The 18,512-nt window shown below is 39.4% G+C and overlaps 1 protein-coding gene across 7 annotated transcripts in view; it reads left to right on the forward strand.

Annotated features, from left to right (window-relative positions):
* Positions 1-8,581, forward strand: part of LOC128691176 (zinc-regulated GTPase metalloprotein activator 1) — a 115,337-nt gene extending 106,756 nt beyond the window's left edge. For all 7 annotated transcript variants that reach the window (XM_053780024.2, XM_053780025.2, XM_070089091.1 and 4 more), the window contains 4 exons: positions 2,543-2,654; positions 3,778-3,912; positions 5,534-5,660; positions 7,553-8,581. In XM_053780024.2, the coding sequence (XP_053635999.1) occupies positions 2,543-2,654; positions 3,778-3,912; positions 5,534-5,660; positions 7,553-7,626 (448 nt within the window). In that variant the 3' untranslated portion in view covers positions 7,627-8,581. The remainder of the gene's footprint in view (positions 1-2,542; positions 2,655-3,777; positions 3,913-5,533; positions 5,661-7,552) is intronic.
* Positions 8,582-18,512: the final 9,931 nt, after the last annotated feature.

Below are 18,512 nucleotides of genomic sequence, written 5' to 3' on the forward strand. Positions count from 1 at the left end.
GGGTTTAGGGCAGAGGAGAGCAGGTGTGTGGGTTTAGGGCGGAGGAGAGCAGATGTGTGGGTTTAGGGCGGAGGAGAGCAGGTGTGTGGGTTTAGGGCGGAGGAGAGCCGGTAATGTTACAAGTGATATTTTGAGCAGTAGGGTGAGGCCATATGAGGGTGAGGTCTGACCTGATCTGCCTTTCAGTCCTATGGCCCAGCCGCCCAACCACCAGCTCTGCCACCAGCCCTCGTGACCGGGCCTTGCGGCTGGCGTGATTGAATTTACCAGAGTTCCTTGGAAGAGATGGAGAGTCCACGGTCCAGCGAGGATGATCACATTTGTTACCACGAGGAGGAGGAGGAGGAGGTGATGGCTGCTGCTGCTGTTGCCGCGGCGGCTGTGGCTGCAGCTGCTTTGGCTGTTGCTACTGCTGCTGGAGCGAGGGGTAAACCCAAGGGATAATAGGGAGCCCCTATGGGGTGATTGGGGAGGCCTAGGGGGGAGGGAAGGGGGAGAAAATGAAGGCAGAGGAAAGAACTTAGTGGGTGAGATGGGAGACTAAGGGGTGAGAGGGGAGATGAAGGGGACAGATGGGAGAGCAAGGAGTGAGTGTGAAAGACAAGATGAACCATAGAATAGATAAAGGTAAAAAAGTTAGGTGGTGTATTGAGGCAGCTTTGGAAAGAAGGAAGTTCATGTCTGGAGGTTAACAGGTTATTGTATCAGAGTATAGTGTGTGTTCCGTTGATCGGTGCATACTTAAGATGAAAAACTTATTTGCCTGTGGTTGATTCCAACGCCTACCTTGGCTGGGCGCCAAAGTATTGACCAGTGTGGCATGACATGTATAGTACTGTACTTTTTTCCCCAAGACTCGTAAGTTCGAGTCTCCTCTGGTCTGAGATTAACACGTGTATATGTATATATAGGTTGGTAGATAGTAATTGCCCAGGGAGGTACTACCGTCCTGCCAAGCGAGTGTAAAACGAAAGCCTGTAATTGTTTTACATGATGGTAGGCTTGCTGGTGTCTTTATTTTCTGTCTCATACACATGTAAGATTTCAGGTACGTCTTGCTACTTCTACTTACACTTAGGTCACACTACACGTACATGTACAAGCATATATATATACACACTCCTCTGGGTTTTCTTCTATTTTTTTTTCTAGTTCTTGTTCTTGTTTATTTCCTCTTACCTCCATGGGGAAGTGGAACAGAATTCTTCCTCCGTAAGCCATGCGTGTTGTAAGAGGCGACTAAAATGCCGGGAGCAAGGGGCTAGTAACTCCTTCTCCTCTATATATTGCTAAATGTAAAAGGAGAAACACTTGTTTTTCCTTTTGGGCCACCCCGCCTCGGTGGGATACAGCCAGTGTTGAAATATATATATATATGTCTTGCGAATAGGTAAAACTTGCGATTTTGGCTTAAATAGCAATGCTTTTCTTCCCTAATAAGGCAAGCGAAAATTTGTGTATGCAATAATTTCGCAAAAATTGCAATGAAATAAAATTGATTTCGTTAGGTTCAGAATAATTTTTGTTTATTATTTTTTGTAAGTTTATCTAAAATATACTTAGTTGGATTAGGCTAAATTAAATTGCACTTGTTATAATAAGGTTAGGTAAGTTTTCTAAGGTTCTTTTGGTATAAAATTATTAATTTTTACATTAACATAAAGGAAAAAAAATGTCTCTAAATGTATAGGAGAAAATTTTAGAAAGGACTTAATTTTAAATGAGTTCATGCTAATGACCAATTTTACCTATTCGGTATGGCGCGCGCACACACACACACGCATATATATATATATATATATATATATATATATATATATATTTATATATATATATATATATATATATATAATTTTTTTAACACATAGGCCGTTTCCCACCAAGGCAGGGTGACCCAAAAAGAAAGAAAAACTTTATTAATCATTCAACACTTTCACCATCACTCATAATCAGTCTTTGCAGAGGCACCCAGATACGACAGCTTAAATGTCCCTCCAAACTACCAATATCACAAACCCCCTCCCCCTTTAAATTGCAAGTGTTGTACTTCTCATTTCCAGGACTCTAACCATTTTCCCTGAATCCCTTCACAAAACATTACCCTGCTCACACTCCAACAGCTCGTTAGGTCCCCAAAACCATTAGCCTCCATTCACCCCTATCTAACATGATCACACACGCTTGATGGACGTCCAAGCTCCTCGCCCACGAAACCTCCTTTACCCCCTCCGTCCAACCTTTTTGGGGCTGACCTCTACCCCGCCTTCCTTTCCCTACAAATTTATACATATTTATACACTCTCCAAGTCATTCTACTTTGTTCCATTCTCTTTAAATGACCAAACCATCTCAAAAGACCCTCTTCAGCCCTCTGACTAATACTTATAGTAACTCTACATCTCCTAATTTCCATACTATGAATTCTCTGCATAATATTTACACCACACATTACCCTTAGACATGACATCTCCACTTCCTCTAGGCTTTTTCATTGTTGCGTCATACTGCATTATATTGAGAGCTAACATTATGTGTGTTTCAGAATTGACCTGAACAAGCTGCTAGATCTGCATGCCTATGACAAGTTTGATAATGACTTGTTTGAGCGATCCCTGTCAACAAGGTTTTTTGATGGTGCATCACATCTAGACCAGGTGAGTTCATGCCACTCTACCTCTACTCATGGCAGGCTTTCACCCATAAAGTGGGTTTGTCTTGATTCTACTGAAGGACTCTTGATCTAACTAACTTTCCCTCTCCCGTTTCCCAGGTGCTCTATGGCCTCTATGGTTTTAACACTTATCATTTATTATGGGAAAGTGCTACACCCATAGGAGTCTTTCAGTGCCTGGGAAATGGGAGGCAAACAGGCTCTTGATCCTGGGCGTAGTAGCTCAGAGGGCTTGCATCGAGAACTTTTCATCAGCACAAGGCACCTCTCCTTGATACTGGTGAGGGGTTCTTAATCCAAGAAATTTTCACAGTGCTTCAATTCCTTAAATAGAACCTGAATGCCTTTCAATCCCCAAGGCATTTTATGACCCCTATGAGTTTAGCACTAACCATTGATGTAATAATAATAATAATTATTATGTAATACATCCTGTAATACAGTCTGCCATTATTGCATTTTTGATAGATTAGACTGTTTACATTTTAATAAAGTTTTGTATCCAACATACATTTACCACTCAATGGGGTATGCACACTGTATATACACTGAAGTGTATCTCACTTTTTTCTCCAATATACCGGCCATCTCCCACTGAGGCAGGATGACCCAAAAATAATAATTTATACAGGAGAAGGGGTTACTAGCCCCTTGCTCCCAGCATTTTAGTCGCCTCATATGACACGTATGGCTTACAGAGGAAGGATTCTTCTCCACTTCCCTGTGGTATCTCAGTATATAGTGAACAAAAAGTATGTGTATCTTAGTTTATATACCCAGAATTACGGTCACTTTAATTCATGTTTCAGGAATGAAGGTATTGTTTATTTAAGCATACAGATGAAATGCAGCTTGCAAATGCTTGATTTAATGGATTTTCAGAAATACGAGACAAAAACTGATGGGTCATTTTATTCTGAAACAACGACCAAAATTCATTGTTTACAGAGTTGTCCATCATTTTTATGGTCAAGGCAAAACAGTTTCATCTCTAAGCATAATAATCACCATTATCAAACACTTGCTCCTCCCTATTAGTCCATCAAAATGAGAATTTACTGTATAGTCATGATTTCAACCTAGCAAAATAACATTTACCACTGCAGCGTGTTCAGACTGTGACAGTTGAGGTTGAAGGAAGCATGTCCCCATCAAGCATGGACTACTTTATTGATGTGCTCTTATGGGATCGTTCTCTTACTAACTCTGCAGGAGAACCTGTCAACATATACAGAATGAAGGTAAGAGGAACAGTTGAGAAAACTGGAAAGGAAGGTATTAATTGGAAAGACATATGGTTAGGTTTACATTTAGAATAGTATGGCCTATACAGGTTCAACCAATGCAGTATTTTAAAAATTTGCATTTGTAATTTCAATGTTCATACAAGTCAGCTATTCATATCATGTATTTAATGCTGTCACCCTGTCGTACATCACCTTGGTTTGTTCTCGAGTACTTTCCTTAAAAATAGAAATACAGTATGTTGTATAGATTAAAAAATAATTTGTTGAATTTATGTATAACATTTTATATTACTCTATATTGACATACACTCAGTGGCCATTTTATACAGTACACCCTTCTTGTACTGGTTAGGGTCTTTTTTTGGCCCCCAGAACAGCTCAAATTTTTTGTGGCATGGATTCAGCAAAGTGCTGGAAAACATTCCTTAGAGATCCTGGTCCATGTCGACATGATATCATCATGCAGTTGCTGCAGATTTGTCAGCTGCACATTCAATCTGTGACTCTCCTGTTCCACCACATCCCATAGGTTCATGCAAAATTCTGACCCTACCATCTGCATGTTGCAACAGAAATCACAGTTCATCAGACCAGGCAACATTTTTTCAATCGCCAGCTGTCCAGTTTTGGTGAGCCTGTACCCACTGTAGCCTAAGTTTCCTGTTCTTAGCTGACAGGAGTGGAACCTAGGTGTGATCTTCTGTTGCTGTAGCCCATCCACCTCAAGGTTTCACATGTTCTATGTTCATAACTGCTCTTTTACATGCCACTGTTGTAATGTGTTGTTATTTGAATTATTGTCATCTTCCTTTTAGCCTGAACCAGTCTGGCCATGCTCCTCTGACCTCTCTCATTATCAAAACATTTTTGCCCACAGAACTGCTGGTGTGCATGAAAATCTCAGGAGCTCGGCATATTCTGAAATACTCAAAGTACTCCATCTGGTAATAAAAACCATTCCATGGTCAAGTCACTTAGATCATATTTCTTCCCCATTCTGATGTTCAATCTGAACAACAATTAAACTTTTTAGGCATTGAGGTGGTGCCACCTGTTTGGCTAATTAGATATTTGCCTTCACTAGCAGGTATACAGGTGTACGCAATGAAGTGGCCACTGAGTGTCTCAGATATGGCTGAAAGTATTCCTAACACTATATTCTTTTGTTCTAATAAAAACTGCATTTATTTTATAATCATAATTTCTTCTTTTAGTAAATAAAATACATCCATATGTTAGGACAGATTTTAAATGATATATTCTTTTCAAATAGTACATATATTTTACATTGGTTGAGGCTCTTGATCAGAGGAATGGAGTTACCCTCCCTTTCCTTGGATCAAAGCAATTACCTCTGATTTTCTGGGTGCTGTGTAACTGCTATTGACTTGGTACATCCCAGTAAATACAATTATAACTGTGGAACTGGATACTATGTAATTAGAACAGATCATGCACCCAGAGTTAACGTTGATATTTGACTTTGACTATAGGACATCAATTTAAAACCTTGCTCACACCTTGTGCATGCCTCAGTGATGAGGAATGCACAAGGTAAGTTTTTCCAGTAGTTAATATGCTTACAAATTTCATGTACATTATATATATTTTCTAGGGTATAGTGTCTATGATCGCAGAAAGTCAACGCTTCATGCTTCAAGTGGTGCAACAGCTGTATGAACTTGAACCAATTGGTTATTGGGAAATAGATTCACCCAGAACCTGCAAATTTGTTCTTATAGGTGAGGAGTATTGTAATTATAATTGATGATATTAATTGATATTGTTAGTAGCACCTTCTGGCAAGTTTTAGAACCCATTCTTTTTTGTTTAGCAGGAGAATGGGAAGGAAGGATTATCATTTTGTGCTCACACAACTAAGAATGAATGGAATAACATGAACTGCAGACATTAACCGGTGCATATCATTATTATATCTAAGGTGGGCTGCTGAACCTCTGAGTGCCATAGAGAGTCTGGGGAATGGGAAGCAATTAAGTTTGACCTAAAAGGTAGACAGCCTCAAATTACTCATTTACAAGGTCATATGCAATTATCAAGACAGATGTCTTTATAATTACATATTTGTCGGTGTTAATCACCAAGTTTGATGGTCCAAATTCCTTGGATAAAGAGCCCTTCCCCAGTATCAAGGCACCCACATTAAGGGCTTGGATAAAGAGCCCTTCCTAGTATCAAGGTACCCCACTTTAAAGGTTTAATGTTATGTAATTGTTTCAGCAGACTGGTAGAAACATTTTAATAGCAAATTAGTATGTTTCTCTTCTCCAGGTTTATCAGCTTTCATGATGTTAATGTAAAGAGCATATTGACTGTGAATAAGCATCAGTTTCAACCTCTGACAAAAGAGAAGAGAGAGATGTACATGAATTGCTAAAGCAAAGTAAATAGAAGAAAAAATGAGCAGTCGACCCATACAACTGGGCAGCCTGATGACATTGTCATGGATGTGATTGTTTAAAAAGGCACAATACCGTGACGAACACACAAGTGGTCCAAGTGGGATTGAAATGTCATCATGTTTCTTTCTCCTATGTGCAGGTTATTTGTGTATAGTGCCATTGTTTGGCTACATCACTGACCAAGTAAGAGCAATATAAAAGACCTGGTAGTAAATTTTGTGACATATGCTAACAGCAAAATTGGAAAGAGCTTCAGAGTGTACAGAGTCTTTGACCACTGCTGTGAGTGGTACTAGATATGGTCGTGTAACTCAGACTAATAGTCTCGGCTACATTTGAACTTTCTTCTTTTTGCCTCATCATGTGCTGTCACAAAAACAAAGCAGTTGAGTGATATTGTATGTGAGGAACCTCTGACTACAGTGGAACAACTCAACTTCCCTAGGAGTCTAGTACTTACTAGGAGAGCACCATACCTGCATTGGGTTAGTTACCCAAAGTATTGAGTTAGAGACCATACATGAAGCTGATGTAGTCATTGTTCACTGAATATATTCAGGTTGGAAAGTTTGGCAACAATATCTCAACATTACTCTTGCTAAATCATTTAAAAAGGGATACATTAGTATCTTACACTCGTGTTCAGCCTTGTAGCCAGCTAGTGGTAATTTAAAATTTTATGTGTAGGACTAGATTCTTTTTATTTTTTGTCAGTACACCCTATAAAATATTAATACAATATTGTTTCATAGTTCACATGTATAGCCCTTACAGCAATTTACTGTACATATTCCATATATTTTCAGGCTAGTATTACTATTACATCAATGAGAATGTGCCACTCTTAGAGGCCATACAGTGCCCGAAGAATGGAAGGTAATCAGATTTGATTTGAGGAAGAGAGTAGGCGTCTAATTCCTTGAATCAAGAGAATTCAAGGCACACTCTTAGAATGATGTTTGCAAATAATATTGTTTATTCTTTCCTAGTAAATAGTTAAAGCACATTTTATCAATGCGATTTTATTTTTGTTTGAATATTGCTTACGTGTAGATGGACATTACTTTCGAGGATAATTATATCTCTGGGCTAATATAGTAACTTTTTGTGTAGAGTGCTAGATGATGATCTGGTCCCAGTTCACTGCATGTTTTAAAATTTCTTTTTATTAAGCCTGTGCTGATCTGACTGAAGACTGATTCTTGTTGCAGGAGAGAACTTGGAGCAAGAAAAGATTGATGACCTCCTGAGAACTTGTGTGACACTCTCATCAGAGTTTTCTTGAATAAACCCAAACCTGGGGAAAGAAAGTGTTCTGGAGCTTTTCCTGAGATCTCTTGTGGTGACATCATCAGTGATGCCTCGAAGAATCGCATCCCAAAAATAGAGCCCTAATTCAGCGTGGCTTCCTTACATGTGTGTAGTTTGAGCAAAATACATCAGTGATGAACTGATGTTAAGTTTTGAAGTGTGTATGCAGTATTTTCCAGTTATCTAAAATTAATGATTCACAACAGTGAGTAATAAGACACTTTAGTGATGGTGTATGTTTCATGTATATATATATATAAACAGTGGACCCCTAGTTTACGATATTATTTCATTCCAGAAGTATGCTCAGGTGCCATTACTGAACGAATTTGTTCCCATAAGGAATATTGTGAATTAGATTAGTCCATTTCAGACCCCCAAACATACACGTACAAATGCACTTACATAAATACACTTACATAATTGGTCGCATTGGGAGCTGATCGTAAAGCGGGGGTCCACTGTATATATATATTGCACAAAATGCATTTGAGTTTTCTAAAATCACACAGTATCTGGTGCCCGTCATATTTATTGAATATTTTATAAATTTTATAATTTGTTTTCCTTGAATATAATATTTGTTTGCTTTTCACATTTAGTTTTGTATATGATTAATTTTCATAGAGATAAACATTATTTTGTACATGGTATAAAATTTCATATCTAAGCTTCAAAATCTAATATAGGAGGTCCTCAGTATGCAAATGACCAAAGTTATACTTATGCAAATTGGGCACTTGGGAACAGATTAAGTTTTACAACTGCAGAGGAGCTGTTTGTACATATATGAAACATAATCATTACTTTGTTGGCAAGTTGAAAAAACCAGGGTTGCAATTTATATGTTGTGGCCCTCCTGTCTGTATGCACAATTTACTGATATTCCACAATAAGGATTGAAAATAAATTAGTTAAAAAAAAAAAAATTTACCTAGTGAATTTTGTCCCTTGTGTCTGAAGTCTGTTATACTGAGGACTTGCAATATATATATTCTTCTTCTTTCAACGTACCAGCCGTATCCTACCGAGGTGGGGTGGCCCAAAAAAAGTTTCTCTTTTTAAATTTAGTAATTTATACAGGAGAAGGGGTTACTAGCCCCTTGCTCCCGGCATTTTAGTTGCCTCTTTACAACACGCATGGCTTACGAAGGAAGAATTTTGTTCCACTTCCCCATGGAGATAAGAGGAAATAAACAAGAACTAGAAACAAAATAACAGAAAACCCAGAGGGGTGTGTGTATATATATGCTTGTACATGTATGTGTAACATGACCTAAGTGTAAGTAGAAGTAGCAAGACGTACCTGAAATCTTGCATGTTTTTGAGACAGAAAAAAAGGACACCAGCAATCCTACCATTATGTAAAACAATTACAGGCTTTCGTTTTACACTCACTTGGCAGGACGGTAGTACCTCCCTGGGCAGTTGCTGTCTACCAACCTACTAGCTAGGATATATATATATACAGTATCTTTCTTTCAACACATCGGCCGTATCCCACCAAGGCAGGGTGGCCCAAAAGGAAAAACGAAAGTTTCTCCTTTTACATTTAGTAATATATACAGGAGAAGAGGTTACTAGCCCCTTGCTCCCTGCATTTTAGTCGCCTCTTACAACACGCATGGCTTACGGAGGAAGAATTCTAAGAGGAAATAAACAAGAATAAGAACTAGAAAGAAAATAGAAGAAAACCCAGAGGGATGTGTGTATATATATATGCCTGTACATATATATATATATATATATATATATATATATATATATGCCTGTATAGGTAGTAGGTTGGTAGACAGCAACCACCCAGGGAGGTACTACCGTCCTGCCAAGTGAGTGTAAAACGAAGCCTGTGATTGTTTTACATGATGGTAGGATTGCTGATGTCTTTTGTCTGTCTCATAAATATGCAAGATTACAGGCATGTCTTGCTACTTCTACCTACACTTAGGTCACACTACACATACATGTACACATTTATTTATACACACTCACCTGAGTTTTCTTTGATTTTATCTTAATAGTTCTTGGTCTTATTAATTTTCCTTTTATATCCATGGGGAAGTGGAATAAGAATCTTTCCTCCGTAAGCCATGCGTGTTGTAAAAGTCAACTAAAATGCCGGGAACAATGGGCTAGTAACCCCTTTTCCTGTAAAGATTACTAAAAAGAATAAGAAGAAGAAAATTGTCAAAGTGGGAAGTCTGAATGTGCGTGGATGTTGTGCAGATGATAAGAAAGAGATGATTGTGGATGTTATGAATGAGAAGAAGCTGGATGTCCTGGCTTTAAGTGAAACAAAGCTGAAGGGGGTGGGAGAGTTTCAGTGGAGAGGAATAAATGGGATTAGGTCAGGGGTTTCAAATAGAGTTAGAACTAAAGAAGGAGTAGCAATAATGTTGAAGGATAAGCTATGGCAGGAAAAGAGGGACTATAAATGTATTAATTCAAGGATTATGTGGAGTAAAATAAAGATTGGATATGAAAAGTGGGTTATAATAAGCGTGTATGCACCTGAAGAAGAGAGAAGTGTAGAGGAGAGAGAGAGATTTTTGGGAAATGTTGAGTGAATGCGTGGGGAGTTTTGAATCAAGTGTGAGAGTAATGGTGGTTGGGGATTTCAATGCTAAAGTGGGTAAAAATGTTATGGAGGGAGTAGTAGGTAAATTTGGGGTGCCAGGGGTAAATGTAAATGGGGAGCCTTTAATTGAGCTATGTGTAGAAAGAAATTTGGTAATAAGTAATACATATTTTATGAAAAAGAGGATAAATAAATATACAAGGTATGATGTAGCACGTAATGAAAGTAGTTTATTGGATTATGTATTGGTGGATAAAAGGTTGATGGGTAGGCTCCAGGATGTACATGTTTATAGAGGGACAACTGATATATCGGATCATTATTTAGTTGTAGCTACAGTTAGAGTAAGAGGTAGATGGGAAAAGAGGAAGGTGGCAACAACAAGTAAGAGGGAGGTGAAAGTGTATAAACTAAGGGAGGAGGAAGTTCGGGTGAGATATAAGCGACTATTGGCAGAAAGGTGGGCTAGTGCAAAGATGAGTAGTGGGGGGGTTGAAGAGGGTTGGAATAGTTTTAAAAATGCAGTATTAGAATGTGGGGCAGAAGTTTGTGGTTATAGGAGGGTGGGGGCAGGAGGAAAGAGGAGTGATTGGTGGAATGATGAAGTAAAGGGTGTGATAAAAGAGAAAAAGGTAGCTTATGAGAGGTTTTTACAAAGCAGAAGTGTTATAAGAAGAGCAGAGTATATGGAGAGTAAAAGAAAGGTAAAGAGAGTGGTGAGAGAGTGCAAAAGGAGAGCAGATGATAGAGTGGGAGAGGCACTGTCAAGAAATTTTAATGAAAATAAGAAAAAATTTTGGAGTGAGTTAAACAAGTTAAGAAAGCCTAGGGAAAATATGGATTTGTCAGTTAAAAACAGAGTAGGGGAGTTAGTAGATGGGGAGATGGAGGTATTGGGTAGATGGCGAGAATATTTTGAGGAACTTTTAAATGTTAAGGAAGAAACAGAGGCAGTAATTTCATGCACTGGTCAGGGAGGTATACCATCTTTTAGGAGTGAAGAAGAGCAGAATGTAAGTGTGGGGGAGGTACGTGAGGCATTACGTAAAATGAAAGGGGGTAAAGCAGCTGGAACTGATGGGATCATGACAGAAATGTTAAAAGCAGGGGGGGATATAGTGTTAGAGTGGTTGGTACTTTTGTTTAATAAATGTATGAAAGAGGGGAAGGTACCTAGGGATTGGCGGAGAGCATGTATAGTCCCTTTATATAAAGGGAAAGGGGACAAAAGAGACTGTAAAAATTATAGAGGAATAAGCTTACTGAGTATACCAGGAAAAGTGTACGGTAGGGTTATAATTGAAAGAATTAGAGGTAAGACAGAATGTAGGATTGCGGATGAGCAAGGAGGTTTTAGAGTGGGTAGGGGATGTGTAGATCAGGTGTTTACATTGAAGCATATATATGAACAGTATTTAGATAAAGATAGGGAAGTTTTTATTGCATTTATGGATTTAGAAAAGGCATATGATAGAGTGGATAGAGGAGCAATGTGGCAGATGTTGCAAGTATATGGAATAGGTGGTAAGTTATTAAATGCTGTAAAGAGTTTTTATGAGGATAGTGAGGCTCAGGTTAGGGTGTGTAGAAGAGAGGGAGAATACTTCCCGGTAAAAGTAGGTCTTAGACAGGGATGTGTAATGTCACCATGGTTGTTTAATATATTTATAGATGGGGTTGTAAAGGAAGTAAATGCTAGGGTGTTTGTGAGAGGGGTGGGATTAAATTATGGGGAATCAAATTCAAAATGGGAATTGACACAGTTACTTTTTGCTGATGATACTGTGCTTATGGGAGATTCTAAAGAAAAATTGCAAAGGTTAGTGGATGATTTTGGGAATGTGTATAAAGGTAGAAAGTTGAAAGTGAACATAGAAAAGAGTAAGGTGATGAGGGTGTCAAATGATTTAGATAAAGAAAAATTGGATATCAAATTGGGGAGGAGGAGTATGGAAGAAGTGAATGTTTTCAGATACTTGGGAGTTGACGTGTCGGCGGATGAGGTTAATCATAGAATTGATGAGGGAAAAAAGGTGAGTGGTGCGTTGAGGTATATGTGGAGTCAAAAAACGTTATCTATGGAGGCAAAGAATGGAATGTATGAAAGTATAGTAGTACCAACACTCTTATATGGGTGTGAAGCTTGGGTGGTAAATGCAGCAGCGAGGAGACGGTTGGAGGCAGTGGAGATGTCCTGTTTAAGGGCAATGTGTGGTGTAAATATTATGCAGAAAATTCGGAGTGTGGAAATTAGGAGAAGGTGTGGAGTTAATAAAAGTATTAGTCAGAGGGCAGAAGAGGGGTTGTTGAGGTGGTTTGGTCATTTAGAGAGAATGGATCAAAGTAGAATGACATGGAAAGCATATAAATCTATAGGGGAAGGAAGGAGGGGTAGGGGTCTTCCTCGAAAGGGTTGGATATCCCACCGAGGTGGGGTGTTCCAAAAGGAAAAACAAAAGTTTCTCCTTTTACATTTATTAATATATACAGGAGAGGAGGTTACTAGCCCCTTGCTCCCGGTATTTTAGTCGCCTCTTACAACACGCATGGCTTAAGGAGGAAGAATGCTGTTCCACTTCCCAATGGAGAATATTATATATATATTTATATATATATTTTTTTTTTCAACAAGTTGGCCGTCTCCCACCGAGGCAGGGTGACCCAAAAAAGAAAGAAAATCCCCAAAAAGAAAATACTTTCATCATTCAACACTTTCACCACACTCACACATTATCACTGTTTTTGCAGAGGTGCTCAGAATACAACAGTTTAGAAGCATACACATATAAAGATACACAACATATCCCTCCAAACTGCCAATATCCCAAACCCCTCCTTTAAAGTGCAGGCATTGTACAGTGGACCCCCGGTTAACGATATTTTTTCATTCCAGAAGTATGTTCAGGTGCCAATACTGACCGAATTTGTTCCCATAAAGAATATTGAGAAGTAGATTAGTCCATATCAGACCCCCAAACATACACGTACAAACGCACTTACATAATTGGTCGCATTGGGAGGTGATCGTTATGCGGGGGTCCACTGTACTTCCCATTTCCAGGACTCAAGTCCGACTATATGAAAATAACCGGTTTCCCTGAATCCCTTCACTAAATATTACCCTGCTCACACTCCAACAGATCGTCAGGTCCCAAATACCATTTGTCTCCATTCACTCCTATCTAACACGCTCACGCACGCTTGCTTTACCCCCTCTCTCCAACCCTTTCGAGGACGACCCCTACCCCGCCTTCCTTCCCCTATAGATTTATATGCTTTCCATGTCATTCTACTTTGATCCATTCTCTCTAAATGACCAAACCACCTCAACAACCCCTCTTTTGCCCTCTAATACTTTTATTAACTCCACACCTTTTCCTAATTTCCACACTCCGAATTTTTTGCATAATATTTACACCACACATTGCCCTTAAACAGGACATCTCCACTGCCTCCAACCATCTCCTCGCTGCTGCATTTACCACCCAAGCTTCACACCCATATAAGAGTGTTGGTACTACTATACTTTTATACATTCCCTTCTTTGCCTCCATAGATAACGTTTTTTGACTCCACATATACCTCAACGCACCACTCGCCTTTTTTCCCTCATCAATTCTATGATTAACCTCATCCTTCATAAATCCATCCGCCAACACGTCAACGCCCAAGTATCTGAAAACATTCACTTCTTCCATACTACTCCGCCCCAATTTGATATCCAATTTTTCTTTATCTAAATCATTTGATACCCTCATCACCTTACTCTTTTCTATGTTCACTTTCAACTTTCTACCTTTACACACATTCCCAAACTCATCCACTAACCTTTGCAATTTTTCTTTAGAATCTCCCATTAGCACAGTATCATCAGCAAAAAGTAACTGTGTCAATTCCCATTTTGAATTTGAGTCCCCAAAATTTAATCCCACCCCTCTCCCAAACACCCTAGCATTTACTTCCTTTACAACCCCATCTATAAATATATTAAACAACCATGGTGACATTACACATCCCTGTCTAAGACCTACTTTTACCAGGAAGTATTCTCCCTCTCTTCTACACACCCTAACCTGAGCCTCACTATCCTCATAAAAACTCTTTACAGCATTTAATAACTTACCACCTATTCCATATACTTGCAACATCTGCCACATTGCTCCTCTATCCACTATCATATGCCTTTTCTAAATCCATAAATGCAATAAAAACTTCCCTACCTTTATCTAAATACTGTTCACATATATGCTTCAGGTAGTAGGTTGGTAGACAGCAACCACCCAGGGAAGTACTACCGTCCTGCCAGATGACTGTGAAACAGAAACCTGTAACTGTTTTGCATGATGGTAGGATTGCTGGTTTCTTTTTCTGTCTCATAAACACGCTAGATAACAGGGATATCTTGCTACTCCTACTTACACTTTGGTCACACTTCACAGACACGCACATGCATATATATATACATACATCTAGGTTTTTCTCCTTTTTCTAAATAGCTCTTGTTCTTCTTTATTTCTTCTATTGTCCATGGGGAAGTGGAAAAGAATCTTTCCTCCGTAAGCCATGCGTGTCGTATGAGGCGACTAAAATGCCGGGAGCAATGGACTAGTAACCCCTTCTCCTGTAGACATTTACTAAAAAAGAGAAGAAAAACTTTATAAAACTGGGATGCTTAAATGTGCGTGGATGTAGTGCGGATGACAAGAAACAGATGATTGCTGATGTTATGAATGAAAAGAAGTTGGATGTCCTGGCCCTAAGCGAAACAAAGCTGAAGGGGGTAGGGGAGTTTCGGTGGGGGGAAATAAATGGGATTAAATCTGGAGTATCTGAGAGAGTTAGAGTAAAGGAAGGGGTAGCAGTAATGTTGAAGGATCAGTTATGGAAGGAGAAAAGAGAATATGAATGTGTAAATTCAAGAATTATGTGGATTAAAGTAAAGGTTGGATGCGAAAAGTGGGTCATAATAAGCGTGTATGCACCTGGAGAAGAGAGGAATGTAGAGGAGAGAGATTTTGGGAGATGTTAAGTGAATGTATAGGAGCCTTTGAACCAAGTGAGAGAGTAATTGTGGTAGGGGATCTGAATGCTAAGTAGGAGAAACTTTTAGAGAGGGTGTGGTAGGTAAGTTTGGGGTACCAGGTGTAAATGATAATGGGAGCCCTTTGATTGAACTTTGTATAGAAAGGGGTTTAGTTATAGGTAATACATATTTTAAGAAAAAGATAAATAAGTATACAAAATATGACGTAGGGCGAAATGACAGTAGTTTGTTGGATTATGTAATAGTAGATAAAAGACTGTTGAGTAGACTTCAGGATGTACATGTTTATAGAGGGGCCACAGATATATCAGATCACTTTCTAGTTGTAGCTACACTGAGAGTAAAAGGTAGATGGGATACAAGGAGAATAGAAGCATCAGGGAAGAGAGAGGTGAAGGTTTATAAACTAAAAGAGGAGGCAGTTAGGGTAAGATATAAACAGCTATTGGAGGATAGATGGGCAAATGAGAGCATAGGCAATGGGGTCGAAGAGGTATGGGGTAGGTTTAAAAATGTAGTGTTGGAGTGTTCAGCAGAAGTTTGTGGTTACAGGAAAGTGGGTGCGGGAGGGAAGAGGATCGATTGGTGGAATGATGATGTAAAGAGAGTAGTAAAGGAGAAAAAGTTAGCATATGAGAAGTTTTTACAAAGTAGAAGTGATGCAAGGAGGGAAGAGTATATGGAGAAAAAGAGAGAGGTTAAGAGAGTGGTGAAGCATTGTAAAAAGAGAGCAAATGAGAGAGTGGGTGAGATGTTATCAACAAATTTTGTTGAAAATAAGAAAAAGTTTTGGAGTGAGATTAACAAGTTAAGGAAGCCTAGAGAACAAATGGATTTGTCAGTTAAAAATAGGAGAGGAGAGTTATTAAATGGAGAGTTAGAGGTATTGGGAAGATGGAGGGAATATTTTGAGGAATTGTTAAATGTTGAAGATAGGGAAGCTGTGATTTCGTGTATAGGGCAAGGAGGAATAACATCTTGTAGGAGTGAGGAAGAGCCAGTTGTGAGTGTGGGGGAAGTTCGTGAGGCAGTAGGTAGAATGAAAGGGGGTAAGGCAGCCGGGATTGATGGGATAAAGATAGAAATGTTAAAAGCAGGTGGGGATATAGTTTTGGAGTGGTTGGTGCAATTATTTAATAAATGTATGGAAGAGGGTAAGGTACCTAGGGATTGGCAGAGAGCATGCATAGTTCCTTTGTATAAAGGCAAAGGGGACAAAAGAGAGTGCAAAAATTATAGGAGGATATGTCTGTTGAGTATACATGGTAAAGTGTATGCTAGTTATTACTGAAAGAATTAAGAGTAAGACGGAGAATAGGATAGCAGATGAACAAGGAGGCTTTAGGAAAGGTAGGGGGTGTGTGGACCAGGTGTTTACAGTGAAACATATAAGTGAACAGTATTTAGGTAAGGCTAAAGAGGTCTTTGTGGCATTTATGGATATGGAAAAGGCGTATGACAGGGTGGATAGGGAGGCAATGTTGCAGGTGTATGGTGTAGGAGGTAGGTTACTGAAAGCAGTGAAGAGTTTTTACGAGGATAGTGAGGCTCAAGTTAGAGTATGTAGGAAAAAAGGTAAATTATTTCCCAGTAAAAGTAGGCCTTAGACAAGGATGTGTGATGTCACCATGGTTTTTTAATATATTTATAGATGGGGTTGTAAGAGAAGTAAATGCGAGGGTCTTGGCAAGATGCGTGGAGTTAAAAGATAAAGAATCACACATAAAGTGGGAGTTGTCACAGTTGCTCTTTACTGATGACACTGTGCTCATGGGAGATTCTGAAGAGAAGTTGCAGAGATTGGTGGATGAATTTGGTAGGGTGTGCAAAAGAAGAAAATTATAAGTGAATACAGGAAAGAGTAAGGTTATGAGGATAACAAAAAGATTAGGTGATGAAAGATTGGATATCAGATTGGAGGGAGAGAGTATGGAGGAGGTAAATGTATTCAGATATTTGGGAGTGGACGTGTCAGCGGATGGGTCTATGAAAGATGAGGTGAATCATAGAATTGATGAGGGGAAAAGGGTGAGTGGTGCACTTAGGAGTCTGTGGAGACAAAGAACTTTGTCCTTGGAGGCAAAGAGGGGAATGTATGAGAGTATAGTTTTACCAACTCTCTTATATGGGTGTGAAGCATGGGTGATGAATGTTGCAGCGAGGAGAAGGCTGGAGGTAGTGGAGATGTCATGTCTGAGGGCAATGTGTGGTGTGAATATAATGCAGAGAATTCGTAGTTTGGAAGTTAGGAGGAGGTGCGGGATTACCAAAACTGTTGTCCAGAGGGCTGAGGAAGGGTTGTTGAGGTGGTTCGGACATGTAGAGAGAATGGAGCGAAACAGAGTGACTTCAAGAGTGTATCAGTCTGTAGTGGAAAGAAGGCGGGGTAGGGGTCGGCCTAGGAAAGGTTGGAGGGAGGGGGTAAAGGAGGTTTTGTGTGCGAGGGGCTTGGACTTCCAGCAGGCATGCGTGAGCATGTTTGATAGGAGTGAATGGAGACAAATGGTTTTTAATACTTGATGTGCTGTTGGAGTGTGAGCAAAGTAACATTTATGAAGGGGTTCAGGGAAACCGGCAGGCCGGACTTGAGTCCTGGAGATGGGAAGTACAGTGCCTGCACTCTGAAGGAGGGGTGTTAATGTTTCCGTTTAAAAACTGTAGTGTAAGGCACCCTTCTGGCAAGACAGTGATGGTGAAAGTTTTTCTTTTTCGGGCCACCCTGCCTTGGTGGGAATCGGCCAGTGTGATAAAAAAAAAAAATATATATGTGCTTCAATGTAAACACTTGATCTACACATCCCCTACCCACTCTGAAACCTCCTTGCTCAAGTAGGTTGAAGGGTTACATAACAGGCACACACTGACTTGAAGAGATACATAACAGATGTTACACAATAACCTGAGGGGCTATATAGAGGAACCTGAGGAGCAAGGGTAGACCAGGCAAACCCTCATGGGCAAATTAACTTTTGGGAATAGCAGATAATCTGTTGATAGAGGATGGAGAGGTAATCATTATTGTATTGATGAGGCAGTGCTCAACCCATCAGGACCATACAGTACCTTATGGATAAATCAGTATTTTTCAAAGAAAAGTAAGGGCAGCACCATTTTGTGGAACAAGAGCCCTTCAGTATCAAGGCACTTCTTTTGAAGGAAGTGCTCACTCCATGACCCAAGTGGGTTGAACACTTCTTGTATTATGGTATTTTAAGGGTCAAAACATTCATGGAAGCAG

The sequence above is a fragment of the Cherax quadricarinatus genome, chromosome 27 (genome assembly GCF_038502225.1).
Source record: "Cherax quadricarinatus isolate ZL_2023a chromosome 27, ASM3850222v1, whole genome shotgun sequence".
Taxonomy (NCBI): Eukaryota; Metazoa; Arthropoda; class Malacostraca; order Decapoda; family Parastacidae; genus Cherax; species Cherax quadricarinatus.